This window comes from Kogia breviceps, chromosome 15 (assembly GCF_026419965.1).
Source record: "Kogia breviceps isolate mKogBre1 chromosome 15, mKogBre1 haplotype 1, whole genome shotgun sequence".
Classification (NCBI taxonomy): domain Eukaryota; kingdom Metazoa; phylum Chordata; class Mammalia; order Artiodactyla; family Physeteridae; genus Kogia; species Kogia breviceps.
In genome coordinates this window covers 63946323-63964663 of record NC_081324.1, presented here as the reverse complement: position 1 = coordinate 63964663, position 18341 = coordinate 63946323, and the positions used below count along the sequence as shown (strand labels likewise).

The window sequence follows — 18341 nt, the reverse complement described above, 5'->3', positions numbered from 1 at the left end:
ATGGAGGGCGCAGGGCCCCGGGGGGCCGGGCCGGCGCGGCGCCGGGGAGCCGGGGGGCCGCCGCCGCCGCTGCCGCCGCTGCTGCTGCTGCTCTGGCTGCTGCCCGGCCCCGCGGCGCCCCAGGAGCTGAGCCCGCGCGGCCGCAACGTGTGCCGCGCGCCCGGGTAGGAGCCGGCCGGGCTGGGGGAGGGGGCCGGAGGGACGCCCGGGGCCGGGGGGAGGGGGCGCCCAGGACCTCCCTGAGACAAACGCGCGGGCCCCTCGGGCCGCCCTCGCCGACGCCGGCTCCGCTCCAGGCCGAGCCCGGGCGCCGGGCCACGACGGTGCGTCCGAGGATACCCCGGGCGAGAAGCGGGCGAGGGTAGAGCGGAGGGCAACGGACGCCCGGAGGGCTGACACACGGGGTCCGAGATTTCAGGCCCAGGAAAAGGGACCCTTGTGCCGGATTGTGAAGGCCGTAAGAAGACGGGAAGCTCATTCCAAGCCCATGGCATGGCATGTGCAAGGGCCCAGGCACACGAGTGTGGCTCGAGCCGTGATGGAGGGAGGGTGAGCGTCCAGGAGAGATGGAGCGAGGCTCCTGAGAAGAGGGAGCCGCAGAGGTCTTGAGGCAGGCGAGTCGGAAGGACAGATTTGTGTCTTAGAAAGAGCGGGCACGGGTGGGAAGAGGGTGGTAATGGAGGTGGGCGTCGAGGAGCCTGAGTTCAGAGTGGACCAGAAGCGGGAATAGAAAGGACAATGACGTGCGCTGGCATCGGGAAGATGGGGGACTCCCGGGTGGGGATATGGGGTGCCGAGGGGCGGCGCAGAGGTGGGCGCCACGAGGAGCCGGGCTGGGGAAACCAGTGTGGGACAGGAGGGGACAGGCCCTGCCGGAGGGCGCCGGGCCCAGGACCTTGCGCGGAGGTTGAAGAGCGCAGGCCAGGACCCAGGAGTGGGCGCAGGAGTCGGAGGACCCGGTCGGTCTGTCAGAGGCCACTGCGAGGTCAAGGGCATCTTTGCGCGGGGGCGAGGAGCCGGCGTGAGGGGGAGCCTTGGCGCGGACTGGGGGCGCCAGGCAGGCGGGAAGCTGGAGAAGCATCACGGGCTCCTGGGCGGGTGCAGTGGGGGCGCCCTAGGCCGCAGGACCCAGGGAGGCCGCGTCCGGGGGCAGGCGGTCGCTGCAGACAAGGGGCTGTGAGGGGCCGCGCGGGGTTTCCGAGCTCGGATCCCGAGGCGCGCAGACCCCTCCCCGCTGCGAGCCCCGCCTCTGGGGCGGGGGCCCGCCTGGCCCGCCATCTGCTTCACATCGACTCCGCCGCCGCCGCCTCCCGGGCCTCCCGGGCCTCCCCGGCCCCAGGAATGCAGCGGCTGTGGCGGGCGGGGCCGCCTGGAGAGGGGGAGGGCGTGATCGTCGCCGGCCCTGTCCCTCCGCCTCGGCCCTCCTTCCCTGTGGTGGTCCGTGCCGGGGTCGGGGGTGGGGTGGGGGGGGGAATCCGATGGCAGGCCTGAGCTGTCCGGAGCCTGCTCCACTCCCCCTCTCCCCGAGATGTTCCATCAGGCGGCCTGTTCCAGTAGCCAAGAGCCTGGGTTGGGTTTCAGATCCTGGTGCCACCTCTCCCCATCTGAGTGGCCCCAGGCACAACGCTTAACCTTTCTGGGCCAGTCCATACTCCTGTCCAGTGGGGTTGGTGGTGGTAGAGGAGGGATGACTGTGATCCTGTGTGGAGCTGGTTAATGGGAAAGACGGCACTCCCCCATCCCCCCCAGGGTCTGGACCATCTCTTCATTACCTTCCCAAGGCTGGGCCTTGCCAGGCTCCCACTAGCATTCCCTCCCCCCAGAGGCAGGAGGACTAGGGCAGGGAGCAGCTCTCAGTCAGTAAAATCCCATACACTTACTGTGTGCAGGCCTGTTGTTGGTGCAGGCATACAGCTGTCCTGTGTGGAGGAGACTTACAGCAAATCATCTGACATCTGGCAAGGGCTGGGGAGGAGGTGTTCAGTTGTGGAGACCCAGTGGGAAGTGGTGAGTGAGAGAGGCCCGTGGGAGAGGAGGCAGAGCAGGGTGGCATCTGGGGCAGGGCCCTGAGTGCAGAGGGCCTGTTGGAAGCACAGGAAGGAGCCCTGGGGGCTGGGACAGGGATGGTGGAGGAGAGGCCACAGGGCGATGGGAACCCCCGTGGGCTTTGCACAGAAGAGGGGCAGGATGTGACCTGGGTTGGCTGTCAGGTGGCAGATGAACTGGGGCAGGAGGGCAGAAGGTGGGAGAGAACCAGGGAGGGTGGGGGTGGCTCTCACAAGGCTGGGCGGGGGACAAGTGGCCTGTCCCATCCTAGATCCAGTTAGGATCTAGGAAGGTAGAGCTGGCATGTTTCTCAATTGATCCACTCTGGGAGAGAGCAGAGTCCCCTCCCAGTCTCCCAGCCTGGAAGGACAGTCTTTACCCTGAGATGGAGAAGACTCAGGGTGAGGGGGGCTAGTGCGGAGGAGGGCCCCCCTCGAGGCCTCCGAGGCATTGTCAGTGTCTCGATGGGACCTAGGGAGCTTCCCCAGGGAGCTAGAGTGGACAGAGCAGGGGAGGGAGGCGGGCGGTGGGGCAGAAACCAGGGGAGGGGTGCCCAGGGGGGAAGGAGGAGAGTGGGGCAGGCATGGAGTCCCAGGGGGCATGGAGGCAGAGGAGCTTCCTGTCTGGACTGGGGAGAGAATGGGACAGACACTGACACAGTGAGCAGGCAGTGCTCTTGGGGAGCTTTGCCGAGGTGGCTTGGGCAGGTTCAAGATGAAGGTTTAAATCACTGCAGCTTCATTTGCAGTAACAGTGATCTATGGAGGGGGCAGCCTGCAGCACAGCCTGCTTGCTGAGGGGCCTGGATTGACATCCCAGGGTCCTGCCCTAGTGTAGGAGCTACCCCTGCACTGGGCCATCTTTCTTGTCATCTCACTTTCATAAGATCTGGGAAAATGGGCCTGCCAACCTAGCCCGGCCTTTTCTGCCAGCCCATCCCAGAAGGAAAAGTCACACAGACTCATCCTCCACGTGGGCTCTGTCCTGCTGGGGAGCAGGGTTGTTAGCTCTTTTGGGTGGGGCCTGGGCACCAGCCATGCTGGGGGGACCAGGTGAACTCAGGGACTTCCTAGAGCCTGCTCAGCATGGACTGGAGCTCATAGCACAGCCTCGGCTGAGCTCATAGTTTGTGCTGGACACATTTTGACTCTCTTAATCCTCCTGCCAAACCTATGGGCCCCATTCTACAGATTTAGCCACTGGAGCTCAGAGAGGTAAAGTTCTGTGCCCAAGGTCACACAGCAAGTGGCAGACCCAGGCATCCAATCCAGCTTAGTGTGGCCCTAAAACCAGGCTCCCAACCCGATTACAGAGCCATGCAGCCAGGTCGTCCAGAATGGAAGGTGGTCAGTGTTCTTGGGCCATCCCAGCAGGCCATCTGGTGAGGCTGCCTGCAGGAGGGACCTCTACAGAGGCTCTCCATCCAGAGACCTGGGTTCAGACTGGCAGAAGAGGCAGGAGGGTGATGGGCCCTTGGACCTGGGTCTCCCTACAGATGGCCATCTCGGAGCCCCAGGACAGGGCTGGGTGGGTGGGGACAGTGGGGGCCAGAAAATCCAGACCTGCTTAGTGTTCCTGTCTCTGGTTTCCAGTTTTATTTGTGGAAAATAAGCTGGCCCATTCCTTGAAGTTTGGGGTTTTATGGGTCCTGTTCCCCAGGTCCCATGTCTTTGGCCCAAAGGAGAATCCAGACCTTTCTGGGAGAGGGGGCTCCCTTGGAGTCCGGGGGCCCCATCCAGGGTGTGGTGATCATTTCAAGTTGGGAACGGTTGTGGGGCATCTTCTGAGGGGTGTAATATGGGGCAGCTGCAGCCTTTCCCTTCTCAGGCCATCCCACCCCCACCCCAGGGTTCTCAGGCCCCTCCCACCTCCTCCCACCACCACATCTCGGTTCTAGATTCACATCCTTCCCAAGAGGCCCTCTCTTTTTCTCTGAAGTGTGAATGGTGGCTGTGTGCCTTTAGCATTTGGCTGAAGTTCTAGGTCTGATGGGACCCTGCAGAACTGCAGCCTGAGTGTCTGTTCCTTCTCAGCCTCCTTTGCCCCACAGTATGGGCACACCCCACCTCAGCCCTCATGGCCCTCACCAGTGGCCATGGCTTCACTTGGGTAGGGCCTCCAAACCTTTGTGCCTACACCCATAAGCCCAGGGCTTGGTAGGCTGCACCACTGTGATATGGGACACATAAATTTTTAATCTCCTACTGTACCTTGTAAAGCCAAATAAAATTAAACAAGGTTTTATGAAATTTCACAGAGAGGACATTCTAATGTTGCCTTCCTCCAGCCCAAGTCTCGCCCTGGTGCTCTGCAGCCCTCAGTTTTACTTTCCTTACTCGGATGGGGGACTCCCTGGGTGTACCTTGCCCCTCTCCAAGTGGACACCTCGCTGTGTCCACCTCACTCAGAGGCTACCCATCTGCCTTGGTGCTCCAGTTGGGCATCCAGATGTGCCCACTGGGCCCAGCCAGTCCTGGCACTGCCCAGGTCACATCATATCTGGATCCCTGACACCCATCTGTCCAGACCCCCACCCCCAGAGATGCCCTAGACCTCCATGCCTGAGCAGGTCCTGGAGGCCCAGGGACTTTGCCCCCCCCCCACCTCACTGCTGCCCCTCTTGGGACATGTGGGGTCTCTTCTCTGGCCTAGTGGATGGGGGAAGAGGGCACAGATCAGGAGGAGTGGCGAGACCCCTTGTAGAGGGAACTGGGAAGTTCTTGGAGGTGGTCTGCTATCTGCCGCTTCCCAGTGTCCGCTCTGGAGGGCTGGGATTTGTGTCTTATTCGCTTCGAGTCGCCCGAACCTACAGCAGTGCCGGGCACACAGCAGGGCCTTGATAACCACCTCCCTAGGGCAGGGTGGAGGTTGCTGGGGGACCCAGAGAGGACTAGGAGTGGGTCCCAAGCTCAGGCGCCCTCTCTCTGCCTGCAGCTCCCAGGAGCTCACTTGCTGCGCCGGCTGGAGGCAGCAGGGGGACGAGTGTGGGATCGGTGAGTAGGGCACCCTGGGACTTGGGCAGGGGGCGGGGTCACGGAGAGGGGGATAGTGTGGGGGCTGAACTCGCGACAACTTGGGCGCGTCTTGTCCGCAGCTGTGTGCGAAGGCAACTCCACGTGCTCGGAGAACGAGGTGTGCGTGCGGCCGGGCGAGTGCCGCTGCCGCCATGGCTACTTCGGTGCCAACTGCGACACCAGTGAGCGCAGATTGTGGCGGGCGGGGCAGTGGGCCAGGATCCCAGAGATGGGCGGGGCCTTAAGTGGAGGCGGGGCCTGCGAGTGGGCGGAACCTGAGTGTGGAGCGGGTCCCCGGGGGCGGGGGGCTGGACGCGGGCAGGTTCGGGCTGGGTCTGGGCCCCCTCACGAGCACCTGGGCCTCCCACCCTCTCCGCTCGCTCTGCAGAGTGCCCGCGCCAGTTCTGGGGTCCCGACTGCAAGGAGCTGTGTGTCTGCCACCCACACGGGCAGTGCGAGGACGTGACGGGCCAGTGTACATGTCACGCGCGGCGCTGGGGCGCACGCTGCGAGCATGCGTGCCAATGCCAGCACGGCGCGTGCCACCCGAGGAGCGGCGCGTGTCGCTGCGAGCCTGGCTGGTGGGGCCCACAGTGCGCCAGCGCGTGCTACTGCAGCGCCACGTCGCGCTGCGACCCACAGACGGGCGCGTGCCTCTGCCACGCAGGCTGGTGGGGCCGCAGCTGCAACAACCAGTGTGCCTGCAACACGTCGCCGTGCGAGCAACAGAGCGGCCGCTGCCAGTGCCGCGAGCGCACGTTCGGCGCGCGCTGCGAGCGCTATTGCCAGTGCTTCCGCGGCCGCTGCCATCCGGTGGACGGCACGTGCGCGTGCGAGCCCGGTTACCGGGGCAAGTACTGCCGCGAGCCTTGCCCTGCCGGCTTCTACGGCCTGGGCTGCCGCCGCCGGTAAGCGCGGGCCCCAGCCGGGGAGGGAGAGGAGGGGCAGGCGCCGAGGGAGCCGGGGTGAGGCGGCCCGGACCCCGCCTAGCCTCCCGCCCCTTCCCCAGATGCGGCCAGTGCAAGGGGCAGCAGCCATGCACGGTGGCCGAGGGCCGTTGCCTGACGTGCGAGCCCGGCTGGAACGGCACCAAGTGCGACCAGCCATGCGCCACCGGCTTCTACGGCGAGGGCTGCGGCCACCGCTGCCCGCCGTGTCGCGACGGGCACGCCTGCAACCACGTAACCGGCAAGTGCACGCGCTGCAACGCGGGCTGGATCGGTGACCGGTGAGCAACCCGTGTCTGCCCCAGACACGCAGCCCCCAGCCGGCCTCTCTCGATTGCCCTCCGCGGAGGACTCTGTGGGCTTAAGGGTCGTTTGCCCTATTTCCGCTGACGCCCCCTCCCCGCGTTCCGAGGTGTGAGACCAAGTGCAGCAATGGCACCTACGGCGAGGACTGCGCGTTCGTGTGCGCCGACTGCGGCAGCGGCCACTGCGACTTCCAGTCGGGACGTTGCCTGTGCAGCCCAGGCGTCCACGGTCCCCAGTGAGTGCCCGGGGACCCAAGGGGTTTGAGGGGTCTGTATCCGGCACTGGGCTCCAGCCAGACCCCAGGTGCTGCTGCGTTGGACGACCAGGCGGGACCCAGGCTTGGCCCCTCAGCCTTGGCCCCCATACTTCAGCTAGGGAGCGACAACAGGCTATTTGGGGCAGTTTCCTGCCCTGGGGTGGAGCCGGCGCTCGAGCGGGATCTGGCGACCAGGTCAGCCTGTGGCCAGTGGGCTCCTTGAGGGCTGCAGGGCTGAGGTGACCCGGAGATGATGTGGAATGAGCAGGGACCTCCACGTACAGCCAAGGGTCTCGTCTGGCAGCCCCTTTTCCCCCACAGAAGAATCAGCCCCAGCAATGGGCACTGCGGCCAGTGTCCACGGCCCGTCCCCCAGACTCCGTCCCGCTGGAGTGCACACTTTTGTTTCCAAAACATTGATCGCTCAGAGTGTGCTGGAGGTGGGGGTGGCTGGCCGCAGGGATCGCAGTCCCTAGAGAATGGAGAACTCGGGGCCGGGGCTGGCTGGCTGCGGGGGCGAGGGCGGGAGGCGTAACCGAGGGCCGCTTGGCGCTCCCAGACCCCACGGCCCTCCCTGACCTCGCTCCCCCGCAGCTGTAACCTGACTTGCCCGCCCGGGCTCCACGGCGTGGACTGCGCCCAGGCCTGCAGCTGCCATGAGGACTCGTGCGACCCGGTCACCGGTGCCTGCCGCCTGGGTGAGTGGGTGGGGGAGACCCGGCGGGGGCGCGGGGGCTGCCGGCACCTCGCTGACCCTGTGACCCCCACAGAGACCAACCAGCGAAAGGGCGTGATGGGCGCGGGCGCGCTGCTCGCCCTGCTCCTCGGCCTGCTGCTCTCGCTGCTCGGCTGTTGCTGCGCCTGCCGCGGCAAGGACCCCGCGCGCGGGTGAGGCTTCCAGCTCTCTCCCTCCCCCGGTTCCGGCCGCGCAGGGTCTGCAGCGCGGCGCGCCCTTCCCGGCCCCGCCCTGGGGGGCTCCGCCCTTCGTTAGCTCAGGCCCCGCCCTCCCTGAGGTTCTGCTCCCTTGGGCCTCTCCCGGCCTTAGGCCCCGCCCCTCCGCTCAGGCCCCTCCCTCCCTGTGGGTGGGCTCCCACGGGCTCGCCCTGCCCCTCTGGCAAGGCACGGCCCCGCTCCTTCGCTCAGACCCCGCCCCCGCAGGGAGCTCTCGCTTGGGAGGAAGAAGGCGCCGCAGCGCCTATGCGGGCGCTTCAGCCGCATCAGCATGAAGCTGCCCCGGATCCCGCTCCGCAGGCAGAAGCTGCCCAAGGTCGTAGGTAAGGATGACGTAGATAAGGAGTCTCCGGGGAACACCCCCTGACGCAGGAGGCTGCTGGGAAATGGGTGTGACGGGGTCGGTGTAGGAACTGCGGGGCCTTGAGTGTCGATGTGGGGGTGTGGGGAGGTGCGACCAGGGGGAGGAAAGAAGGAATGCGGATACAGGGGAGCCCTGGAGGAAGGCAGGGGTCCTACGTGTGCGGGCAGGTGTGGACCCTGTCTCGGTGACTGTGAGTGACTGCATGTGTGGTGTGGTGGGGCAGTGTGGACTGGACATCCGCGGCCGGCAGGCCCCCGCAGTCTGCGGGAGTGAGTACACTGTCAGTCCTGATGCGAGCCGCAGGTGGACGCGGGCACCTGTGAGTGGGAATGCCCTGCCACAGGAAGACCCGCCCCCGGCCCGGATACCCAGCTGTGCCCTGGGTCTTTCCTGGAAAGTGGGCAGGCTGGTCCCTCGGCCCTCACCCTACCTCAGGACAGGGCTGGGTGCAGGGCGATGCTGCTTCTCTCCTTCTGCCTGCACTGACTCACACCGGGGTGGAGTCTCTCTGCGTCTTTCCCCCTTGTTTCCAAAGATGAGGGGGATGGGGAGATGAAGTCTCCTGGGAGGTAAAGATGCAGAGAGCTGAGAAAACCCCTCGGCCCACTCAGCAGAGTGGGATCTATGGGCACAGATGTGGGGGCTGGAACCCATATCCCATTTGTGAGAGGGGGACAGGCTGGCCAGCCTCTGGGCTTATCCCGTTGTGGGGTCTACGTCTGTGGAGGCCGTGCCTAGGGGTGCAGCCTGCTGAGACGGCTGAGCCAAAGGGTGGCTTCACCACTGCACATTTGCATTCAAAAACTGCTGCAAGACAGGTTCTGAAGCGTGGCTTGGAGGCCTTGATGGCTTCTCCCAGCCAGGTGCTCTCTCTTTTCCCAACTTTCGGCCCGACCCCACTCAGCTCCCTGGCCGTACACTAGCCTGTTGAATTTCCTGTCCCACCCACTATCTTGGGGTAGGGCTGGCTTGAGTCCCTCCATCATTTGTGGCAGGAGGGCTGGCAAGGGCACTGGCTGGGGCAGGCAGGGCCCCTGGCAGCTATGCCTCCCTCCTTTCCCAGTGGCCCATCACGACCTGGATAACACGCTCAACTGCAGCTTCCTGGAGCCGCCCTCGGGGCTGGAGCAGCCCTCGCCATCATGGTCTTCCCGGGCCTCCTTCTCCTCCTTTGACACCACGGATGAAGGCCCCGTATACTGTGTACCCCACGAGGGTGAGGACCCCTCTCGCTCTGACCCAGTGAAAGTTTCCAGCTGAAATTTCTGTGCTCTGGGGGACAGGCAGCATGGGAGGAAGGGCTAGTGATGCTGTGAACTGGGGGGTGGATACACAGTTGAGGTTGCAGAGTGGGCTTCTTTGCTGTCCAGCACCAGACTGGGGTAGGGTCTGGGGAGGTAGCCAAAGCCCAGGTTCACTTCTGGGGAGACCAGGCAGAGAAAATTCCGGGCCTGGGGAGGAGGTAGCAGAGGAGACAGGAAATGGGGTTTGCAGGATATGGGGACACACTTTCACCTGAAGCCTTGGCTCACAAACATCAAGAAGCATCCTGAATAGCTGGGCTTCTGGCCTCTCTCTTCCCCAGACCATCCCCGTGAACGACCTTGGGCAGGTGACTAACCTCTGAGCCTTAGAAGGCCTTTCTCTTAAAGAAGGACTATGAATCGAGGGTCAAATGTGGTGATGGTGGCCCCCAAGGCTAGGGATGTGGTGGGGGAGGGGTGCAAGTCCAGGCCGAGTTGGGGCTGCAGCCCAGGAATGAGCCTCACTACCCCAGCCCTCCGCCCCCAGGGCTCTGAGCTCTGAGTTTGTGGTCAGTACAGTGAATGTGCCAGGCATGTCTGGATGCCACGGCGACTGAGCGCCAGCTGGGGCGGGAAGAGGAGGGGAGGTGGGGCGCCAGCGAGGGTTTGCTCTTGGAGGCTGGAGGGCCAAGCTCTTTCCGGAGGAGGTGACCGCCCCGCTCTTCCCTTGTCAGAGGCGGCAACAGAGAGCCGGGACGCGGAGGCCCCCACCGCCCCAGCCCCAGCCCCAGCCCCTGCCCCTGCCCCTGCCCCTGCCGAGGCGCTGGCTTCGTCCCCTGCACCGGTGACTGTGCTCACGGAGGAGGCCACGCCCCTCCGCGCGTCCTCCGACAGCGAGCGGTCGGCGTCGAGCGGGGACGGGCCCGGCGGGGCGCTGTATGCGCGTGTGGCCCGGCGCGAGGCCCGGCCGGCCCGGGTCCGGGGCGAGGCCCGAGGCCTGTCGCTTTCGCCATCGCCCGAGCGCAGGAAGCCGCCGCCGCCCGACCCCGCCACCAAGCCCAAGGTGTCCTGGATCCACGGCAAGCACGGTGCCGCCGCCGCGCGTGCGCCGTCGCCGCCACCCACGGGCCCCGAGGCCGCTCCTAGCCCCAGCAAGAGGAAACGGACGCCCAGCGACACGTCGGCGCGGCCGGACGAGCCCTGCAGCCCCAGGGTCCGCGACCCGACGCCGCGGCCCCCGGGGCTGGCTGAGGAGGGGCCGGCCCTCGCCGCACCCTCGCCGCCCCGGGCTCGGGCGCGGGGCCGTGGCCCGGGCCTCTCAGAGCCCACGGACGCTGGCGGTCCCCCGCGCAGCGCACCTGAGGCCGCCTCCATGCTGGCCGCCGAGCTGCGCGACAAGACTCGCAGCCTGGGCCGCGCCGAGGGGGCCGGGGGCACCCAGGGCCCCCGAGAGAAGCCGGCGCCGCCGCAGAAGGCCAAACGCTCGGTGCCTCCCGCCTCGCCAGCCCGCGCGCCCCCCGCGCCCGAGGCCCCAGGGCCCGAGAAGGCGGCAGCGGGCGCGCCCGGATCCGACACCCCCCGAAAGAAGACCCCCATCCAGAAGCCGCCTCGCAAGAAGAGCCGGGAGGTGGCGGGTGAGCCGGGCCGGGCGGGCGCGCCCACCCTGTAGTAGGGCGGCCCCGCCATGCCTGCAGCTCCTCGGCTTAGCAGCGCTGCTTGCCACCCCGCGTCCCGTGCGCGCCCAGAGTCTCCCGCGGGGGCCCCAGCCCAGAGCAGCCTGGCGGGAGGCTGTGTCTCACTGGCTCAGGCCCAACGGCCCTCCTGGATGGGGTTCCACGCTCGGGCAGCCCATCCCAGTGGCTACGGCCTGACAGACGCTTTGCTGGCCCCTCCCTTCCCATGGCCTGCCTGTGGAGGGCTCCCACCAGCCCGGGTCTCAAAGGCCAAGGGCAGGAGGGCTCTGCCTACAGAACACCTCTCACTGGCCAAGAGTGCCTTGGCTGGGTCACCTTCTCACTGGCTGAGGCCAGAAGCACTTCCACCCTGGCAGCCTCTCTCTGGCCAGGGCCTGGCGCCTCTGGCTGGAGGTTCCCTTCTGTGACCCTAGCCAGAGGCTCCTTCCACTGGCCGAGCACCAGGGCATCTGGTTGACCAGAGCCTGGGGAGGAGGGCTGGTCTCTGCTCCTCAGGAGGCTTGGCTGTCTCCCCACCCACGCTCTCCCAGCCCCAGCCTCCCCAGCCCTGGCCCCTCCGCTGTCGAGCTGGTTTTGATGGCCTCCCACCACCCCACATGCCTGGGAATCCTAGGGGCAACTCCAGTGGCCTGTGGAGACGTATTTATAGGCCCCCGGCAGGGCTGCTCCCACCCCATCCGGGTGCCCCAGGATGGGCTCCTCCCGGCAGGGGCTTGGCCAAAGCTTTCTTAATAAAGTGCCTTTTTTCCTCCCGTGCTCTGACTGCTTCCTATCTGCTGGGCCTCTGACAAGGATGTCACCCCAAAAGAAATTGCACCAGGACCCCTCGACCCAAGTGGAGCCAGGTGTGGGTCTCCCAGGACCACGTTGGAAGTAGGTCATGTCCATCTGCCCATCCTTCACCTGTTTATCAAGTTTATTGGGCACCCACCTCAGCCCGCCCCACCCTGGACTGGCAACCTGAAATGAAGTGTGTGTAGGAGCAGACAGAGTGGCACCCTTGGCTACGAGGAAGGAGCCAGCGCGTGGGGCTGCTTCTGCCCTGCATCTTCCCCACTGCCCACTGCTGTTACACTTGGGGCCTCGAGCTGTTTGGTGTGGTTGGGGCGGGTCAGAGGCTGGGGCCAGGGGGCAGCGGGCCACGGGCACAGCCTCTAGCCGGGCTGCATCTGGCACAAACAAGACAGTCTGGCACCGCACAGAGCCCCACTGTCCATCTCAATGGGCTCCCTGTCCTCAGCCGGAAACTCTCCCGGCCCGAGAGGTCGGGGGAGGGGGAGAGCCCGCCTGGCTCAGAGCCCTGGCTGGCCCTGCTGGCAGTGCCCCCCACCTCCCCTGCTCCCCCACCCAACCTTGGCCTGGCCTTCTTTCTGTGGCCATTTGCCCTAATGTCTTCACTGCTTCTGGCCCTCAGGATGGCCTCACAAGTGACCTTCCTGAGCTCCAAAGCCTCACTTTTCTACAGTGTCCGTTGTCCCTCGTCCATCTGGGCTCCTCCCATCTCCCGGCCTCTGCCTAGCAGTCCTCTTCCTCACCTTTTGCTGCCAGTTCTTTCGATCAGGAGATTCTGCCAAGATTCTCCATTTATCTCCCCACCCCCACCCCACAGGCCCCAGCATGACCAGAGTCTGACCAGTGCTGGCAGCTCAGGGATCTCACCTGGCAAGTCTCTTGCCCTCTGGCCAGATGCCACATGGAGGTAAACGTCAGTGACATGTACAGGGGCTGAGCCACCTGAGTGGAGATGGCCTCATGGCACAGGTGGGACATCTGGCGTGGCTCCCGTGGCCGTAGTCCCTGCATCTGGCCTGGTCAGGCAGGACGTGGAAGGCAGGCTCCCTGTCCCCGGGGCACACACCTTCCCTTAAGCCAGCTGGGCACCCTCCCAGCCGTGGCCCAGCGCCTGACCAGCCTCATCCCTTCTGGCACCAGGCCATGCTGGCTGCCGGGGCTGAGAACACTGGCTTAACGTCAGCCAGGAGGGGCAACTGCCCAGCTGGGCTCAGCAAGGGCAGGGCAGTGGCTGAGGAAGGTGGTGGAGGGCAGTGAGGTGGTTTGGGCCACAGTTTTGCCGTGCACCCCCCCACCCACCATGTGCCACCCTGCTGCTCCCCAACCCCCAAACCCCTGCTCCAGCTCGCCTGCTCCCTGGACTGGATCAGCACCGTGTGGGGCGACCAGAGCTGTCTCATCGACCAGGCCTTTCCTGGGGCCCCTCCACCGCCTGCTCTGGGAGCCTCCAGGTATCCAAGACCCTGAGCTTCAGGAGCCCCTCTGTGTGGGTGCCTCACAGAGCAGGAGTACCTCCCACACTTCCAGCAGCCGGCCCTGCCACCCTGGGGGCCAGATGCTGTGGCCTGGAGACCAGGAAGGACCTGGCCCAAGAAACCCCCCAGGATGATCTGGTAGCCACCTGGAGAGGTAGCTGCTGGGACTCCCTCCCCAGCCCCATAGGCCTGCAGCAGTGCTAGCTCCCGGGGCAGGCGCCACAAAAGGGAACCGCGGCTGCTGGAACCTCCGTTGCTATGGGGACGAGGACCACAGGACCCACATCTGGTAGCGATTGAGGAGGAAAAATTATGAGTCGTGGAAAATGCAAATATTTTTTGTAGCACAGCGCACAAAGGAGCAGGAGGAATGTGGGACTGGAGAAGCCCTGCCGGCTTTCAGGCGGGGACGGAGAACATATCACACAGAGGCAGAGCTACACCTACACACACACAAACACACACACACGCATGCACACAGACGCACAGTCAGACACACACACTGAAACATACCCACACCTACAACCAGACCCAAAGAAAAACAGAGATATTCACCACCAGTACACTCACCCCCCTGGACGGAAATGGACAGTCCCGCCAACACAAACACACAGAAACACTGAGACAGAAGCCCTGCCACACTGCACACATGGACCAGAAGAACCAGTGAAACACCAGGAGAGACGCACACGCTGAAGCAAACATGCGTGTACAGGGAAGCACACTCACCCTGCGAGACACACACAGACAGAGAAGACTCATCAGGGATGCCCCTGGCGGTCCAGTGGTTAAGACTCCAAGCTCCCACTGCAGGGGGCACAGGTTTGATCCCTGGTTGGGGAACTAAGATCCCACAGGCTGCACCGCAAAAAAAAAAAAAAAAAAAAAAAAAAAAAAAAACCTCAGCAGCACACACGATACCACCAAGCTCGGGGCACCGAAACGGACATAATCCTGCAACGCAAAACACACCCTCTAACTTACAGAAGCGTCAGGAGAGACACAAACCCTGCAACACACACACGTGGACACACACACACAGCCAGACCCATAGCAGCACCAAGAGCACTCACTCAGTCCACCACACATGCAGGAGAACTGAGACAGGATGACGATACTGAATTTATCTGAGCCCCATGCCCGAGACTGCACCCTGCTGCAAGCCCAGAACAGGCCAACCCTGAAAGGCTGTGTTGCCTTCTCACATGCCAGACCCCCTCATTCTTCCTCGTGATTTCCTTGATCACCCACCTCTAGAAAACCCCAGCCACTACCTCTCCTTGTGATGTTCCTTGTTAGTGAACCTTCCTCCTGTTGCTGTAGCCGGAATAAAATCATCCCCTGATCATCTGCCCCCACGGTTCTGCCACCCCGACCCTTGTCTTCAGGTCCTGGGCACTTGCTCCAGGTAGTGCCCTCCTGACGTGCCCTGGCCCCCAGCAGCCCCAAGGTCCTGTGCTCTAGGCTCTTGTCTGTTGGGAGCATGGTAAGAATTTGAGTTTGATCCTTTTTGAGGATTTGTTGATTTCTGGTACTGGATTCTTTTGGGTTCATAGTCTGACCATTTGGTCTTGTGTCTGTTAGTTTTTTCTGTTCGCCTATTTGTCTGTTTTGAGCTTAAATCAATTAAGAGTTAGTACCCTCTGGGAAGATGGTTTGAGGTGGTGATAGATGGAAAGAGCCATGTGGACACGAAGGGTTCCTTAAGGCCACACCCAGCAGTTGGTACCTTTGGGGATGCTCACCCAGATGCTTGGTGGAGGGCAGTGGTGAACGGGGTGGGGTTAGGAGAGCAAAGGTCTGGGAGCAGAGAGTGAGAGTCCAAAGACAGGTGAGGGTGTCTGCAGAGGTTGGGGCCCCTGCGGAGGACAAGGAGGAGGGCAAGTGGGGAGCATGAGAGGGAGTCTGGGTGGAGGAGACTTTTCTCTGGTTGCGGCGAGCAGGGGCTGCTCTTCGTTGGGGTGCACGGGCTTCTCACTGCGGCGGCTTCTCTTGTTGCGGATCACAGGCTCTAGGCACACAGGCTTCAGTAGTTGTGGCCCACGGGCTTAGTTGCTCTGCAGCATGTGAGATCTTCCCTGACCAGGGCTTGAACCCGTGTCTCCTGCATTGGCAGGCAGATTCTTAACTGCTGCGACACAGGGAAGCCCTTGATTTACTTTTTTAAAAAAATAGTCTTTATTTTTTAGAGCAGTGTTAGGTTCACAGCAAAATTAAGAAAAAGGTAGAGTTCCCATATACCCCCTGCCTCCCAGTCCCCCCACTATCAACATCCCCTCCAAGTGGGACATTTGTTACAATCGATGGACCTACACTGACACCTCAGCATCATCCAGAGCCCATGGTTCACATCAGGGGTCACTCCTGGTGATGTACATCCTATGGGTTTGGACAAATGTACAATGACACGTGTCCACCATTATAATATCATACAGAGTAGTTTCACTGCCCTAAAAACCCTCTGTTCGGGCTTCCCTGGTGGCGCAGTGGTTGAGAGTCCACCTGCCGATGCAGGGGACACGAGTTCGTGCCCCGGTCCGGGAAGATTCCACATGCCGCAGAGCAGCTGGGCCCGTGAGCCATGGCCGCTGAGCCTGCGCGTCCGGAGCCTGTGCTCCGCAATGGGAGAGGCCTGCGTACCGCAAAAACAAAAACAAAACCCTCTGTTCTTCACCTATTCATCCGTCCCTCTCCCCCAGGCTCTGGGAACCACTTATCATTTTATTATCTCCATAGTTTTGCCTTTTCCAGAATGTCATAGAGTTAGAATCACACAGCATGCAGCCATTTCAGACTGGCTTCCTTCACTTAGATGTGCATTAAGTTTCCTCCATGTGGGCTTCCCTGGTTGTGCAGTGGTTAAGAATATGCCTGCCAATGCAGGGGACATGGGTTCCAGCTCTGGTCCGGGAAGATCCCACATGCCGCAGAGCTACTAAGCCCATGCGCCACAACGACTGAGCCTACGCTCTAGAGCCCACGAGCCACAACTACTGAAGCCCGCGCACCTAGAGCCCGTGCTCCGCAACAAGAGAAGCCACCGCAATGAGAAGCCCATGCACCCCAACGAAGAGCAGCCCCGGCTCTCCGTAACTAGAGAAAGCCCACGTGCAGCAACAAAGACCCAAAGCAGCCGTAAATAAATACATAAATAAATAAGTTTATTTAAAAAAAAGTTTCCTCCACGTGTGCTTACGGCTTGACGGCCATTTTTTTCTGCGCCGAATGCTTTTCCATGCTCTGGATGTAGTTTATTCATCATTCATCTCCTGCAGGGGGGTCTCCGCTGCTTCCAGTTTCTTTTTCCTAACGGTCTGACATGCATTTCGAGAGGCAGTGTGTTGGTGGGAGGGGCCGGGCAGGGGTCTTTCAGAGTAGCTGTGTTACTTTCCGAGCGGTGGAGCTCCCGCGGACTGCAGTCCACTGGGGAAGGGCTCCCGCGAGGCGGAGCGGGATGGTGGCGCCATCTAGCGGACGGCCGCGCAGCACCGGCAGTCTCCGGTCCCCGGGGCAGCCCAGGGATGCGGGTCCCAGGCCCAGATAGTCCCGTGAAGCAGACAGGGCCAGGGGAGGAGCCAGAGGCCGGTGATAGCATCGCGCATCGTGGGTGTTATGTCACCCTAGACGTCGCAGTGACCTGATCCACGGGGACAGGCCCGGACCTCAGCTGGGACCACAGCTTGCCGCTCCCTGCTCTGTGCCCAAGCATCCACTGGCTCTGCCCTTCACGTTCCGCGGGCACAGGGGGTAGTGTGCTGCCCCTGGACAGTCAAGTGCGGAATTATTGGACACTTAAAAAAAAAAAGTTAAGGGACTTCCCTAGTGGCGCAGTGGTTAAGACTCCGGGTTCCCAATGCAGGGGGCCCAGGTTCGATCCTTGGTCTGGGAAATGGATCCCCCATGCATGCCAGCCAGCTAAGAGTTCGCATGCCACAACTGAGGCCGAGAGTAGCAACTAAGGAGTCCAACTGCTGCAATGAACACCTGGCGCAACCAAATAAATAAAATTTAAAAAAATTTTTTCAATTAAAAATAAGAGAAAAAAAACAGTTAAAATTGGGACTCCCCTGATGGTCCAGTGGTTAGGGCTCCACACTTCCACTGCAGGGGGCCCGGTTTGATCCTTGGTCAGGGAACTAAGCCACGTGGCCAAAAAAGAGACAGAGAGGAAAAACAACCCAGTTAAGATCGATGTTACCTGTATTTTATCACAATTACTATATATATATCTATTAAACAAACGTGACTGTGAGTAGAGGCTGGAGGTTGCTGGAATAAGGCCTGTATAAAATATATTAGCCAAGTGGTAACAACAGAATTCTGGCCAGTGGAGCACTGCCTGCCGGTGCCACTTCAGCTGCGCTGGGACAGGCCTTAACTGACCACTGGTTAAGGTCACAGCAGTTCACCACGAGGTGCCATTTGTCCTTTCTGGGTTGAAAACCAGGCCAGTTTGGACTGATAGCTAGAGAAAGAGGGGGATAATCACCCCTTCTCTTAATGCATCTTATGTAATGGGTCTCCTCCTTCAAGTCCCAGTTTTAATGTATTTTGGGCCATATTAACAATTTTAATGGCTCAGCAAGTCTTCAGGGTCTGATTTGGTAAGGCCAGAAGTAAGGGACAAAGTTTTTTGTTTTTCCTTTTTTTAAAATTAATTAATTAATTAATTAATTTTTGGCTGCATTGGGACTTCATTGCTGTGCACGGGCTTTCTCTAGTTGTGGTGAGTGGGGGCTACTCTTCCTTGCGGTGTGCGAGCTTCTCATAGCAGTGGTTTCTCTTGTTGTGGAGCACAGGCTCTAGGCGTGCAGGCTTTGGTAGTTGTGGCACGTGGGCTCAGTAGTTGTGGCTCACGGGCTTAGTTGCTCCATGGCATGTGGGATCTTCCCTGACCAGGGCTCGAACCTGTGTCCCCTGCATTGGCAGGTGGATTCTTAGCCACTGCACCACCAGGGAAGTCCCTGCTTTTGTTTAAATATTTATTTATTTGGTTGCACCGGGTCTTAGTTGTGGCACGTGGGCTCCTCAGTTGCGGCACGCAAACTCTTTAGTTGTGGCATGCATGTGGCACCTAGTTCCCCACCCAGGGATCGAACCGGGGCCCCCTGCATTGGGAATGGGGAGTCTTAACCACTGCGCCACCAGGGAAGTCCTGCAAAGTTTCAATTTTATTCCAATTAGGGCTTCTATCTTGATAATGGGCGGTCCCAGAGGAGCGGGAGCCAGACCCTGGAAGAGTAAGGTGCATT

At 62.0% G+C, this 18341-nt stretch overlaps 1 protein-coding gene across 3 annotated transcripts; it reads left to right on the top strand.

The window, feature by feature from the left end:
- On the top strand, nt 1-11574 carry SCARF2 (scavenger receptor class F member 2). 3 transcript variants are annotated; one of them, XM_059041126.2, is made up of 11 exons: nt 1-164; nt 4981-5039; nt 5141-5242; nt 5449-5968; nt 6070-6288; nt 6420-6548; nt 7164-7267; nt 7340-7457; nt 7728-7843; nt 8948-9100; nt 9863-11574. In XM_059041126.2, the coding sequence occupies exons 1-11, from the start codon at nt 1-3 to the stop codon at nt 10795-10797; spliced, it is 2619 nt and encodes an 872-aa protein (XP_058897109.1). In that variant the 3' UTR covers nt 10798-11574. The 3 variants fall into 3 exon arrangements, with proteins under 3 accessions (XP_058897109.1, XP_066871992.1, XP_066871993.1); XM_067015891.1 differs by lacking the exon at nt 8948-9100; XM_067015892.1 differs by lacking the exon at nt 1-164 and adding an exon at nt 520-549 and having other exon boundaries at nt 7164-7457.
- Nucleotides 11575-18341: the final 6767 nt, after the last annotated feature.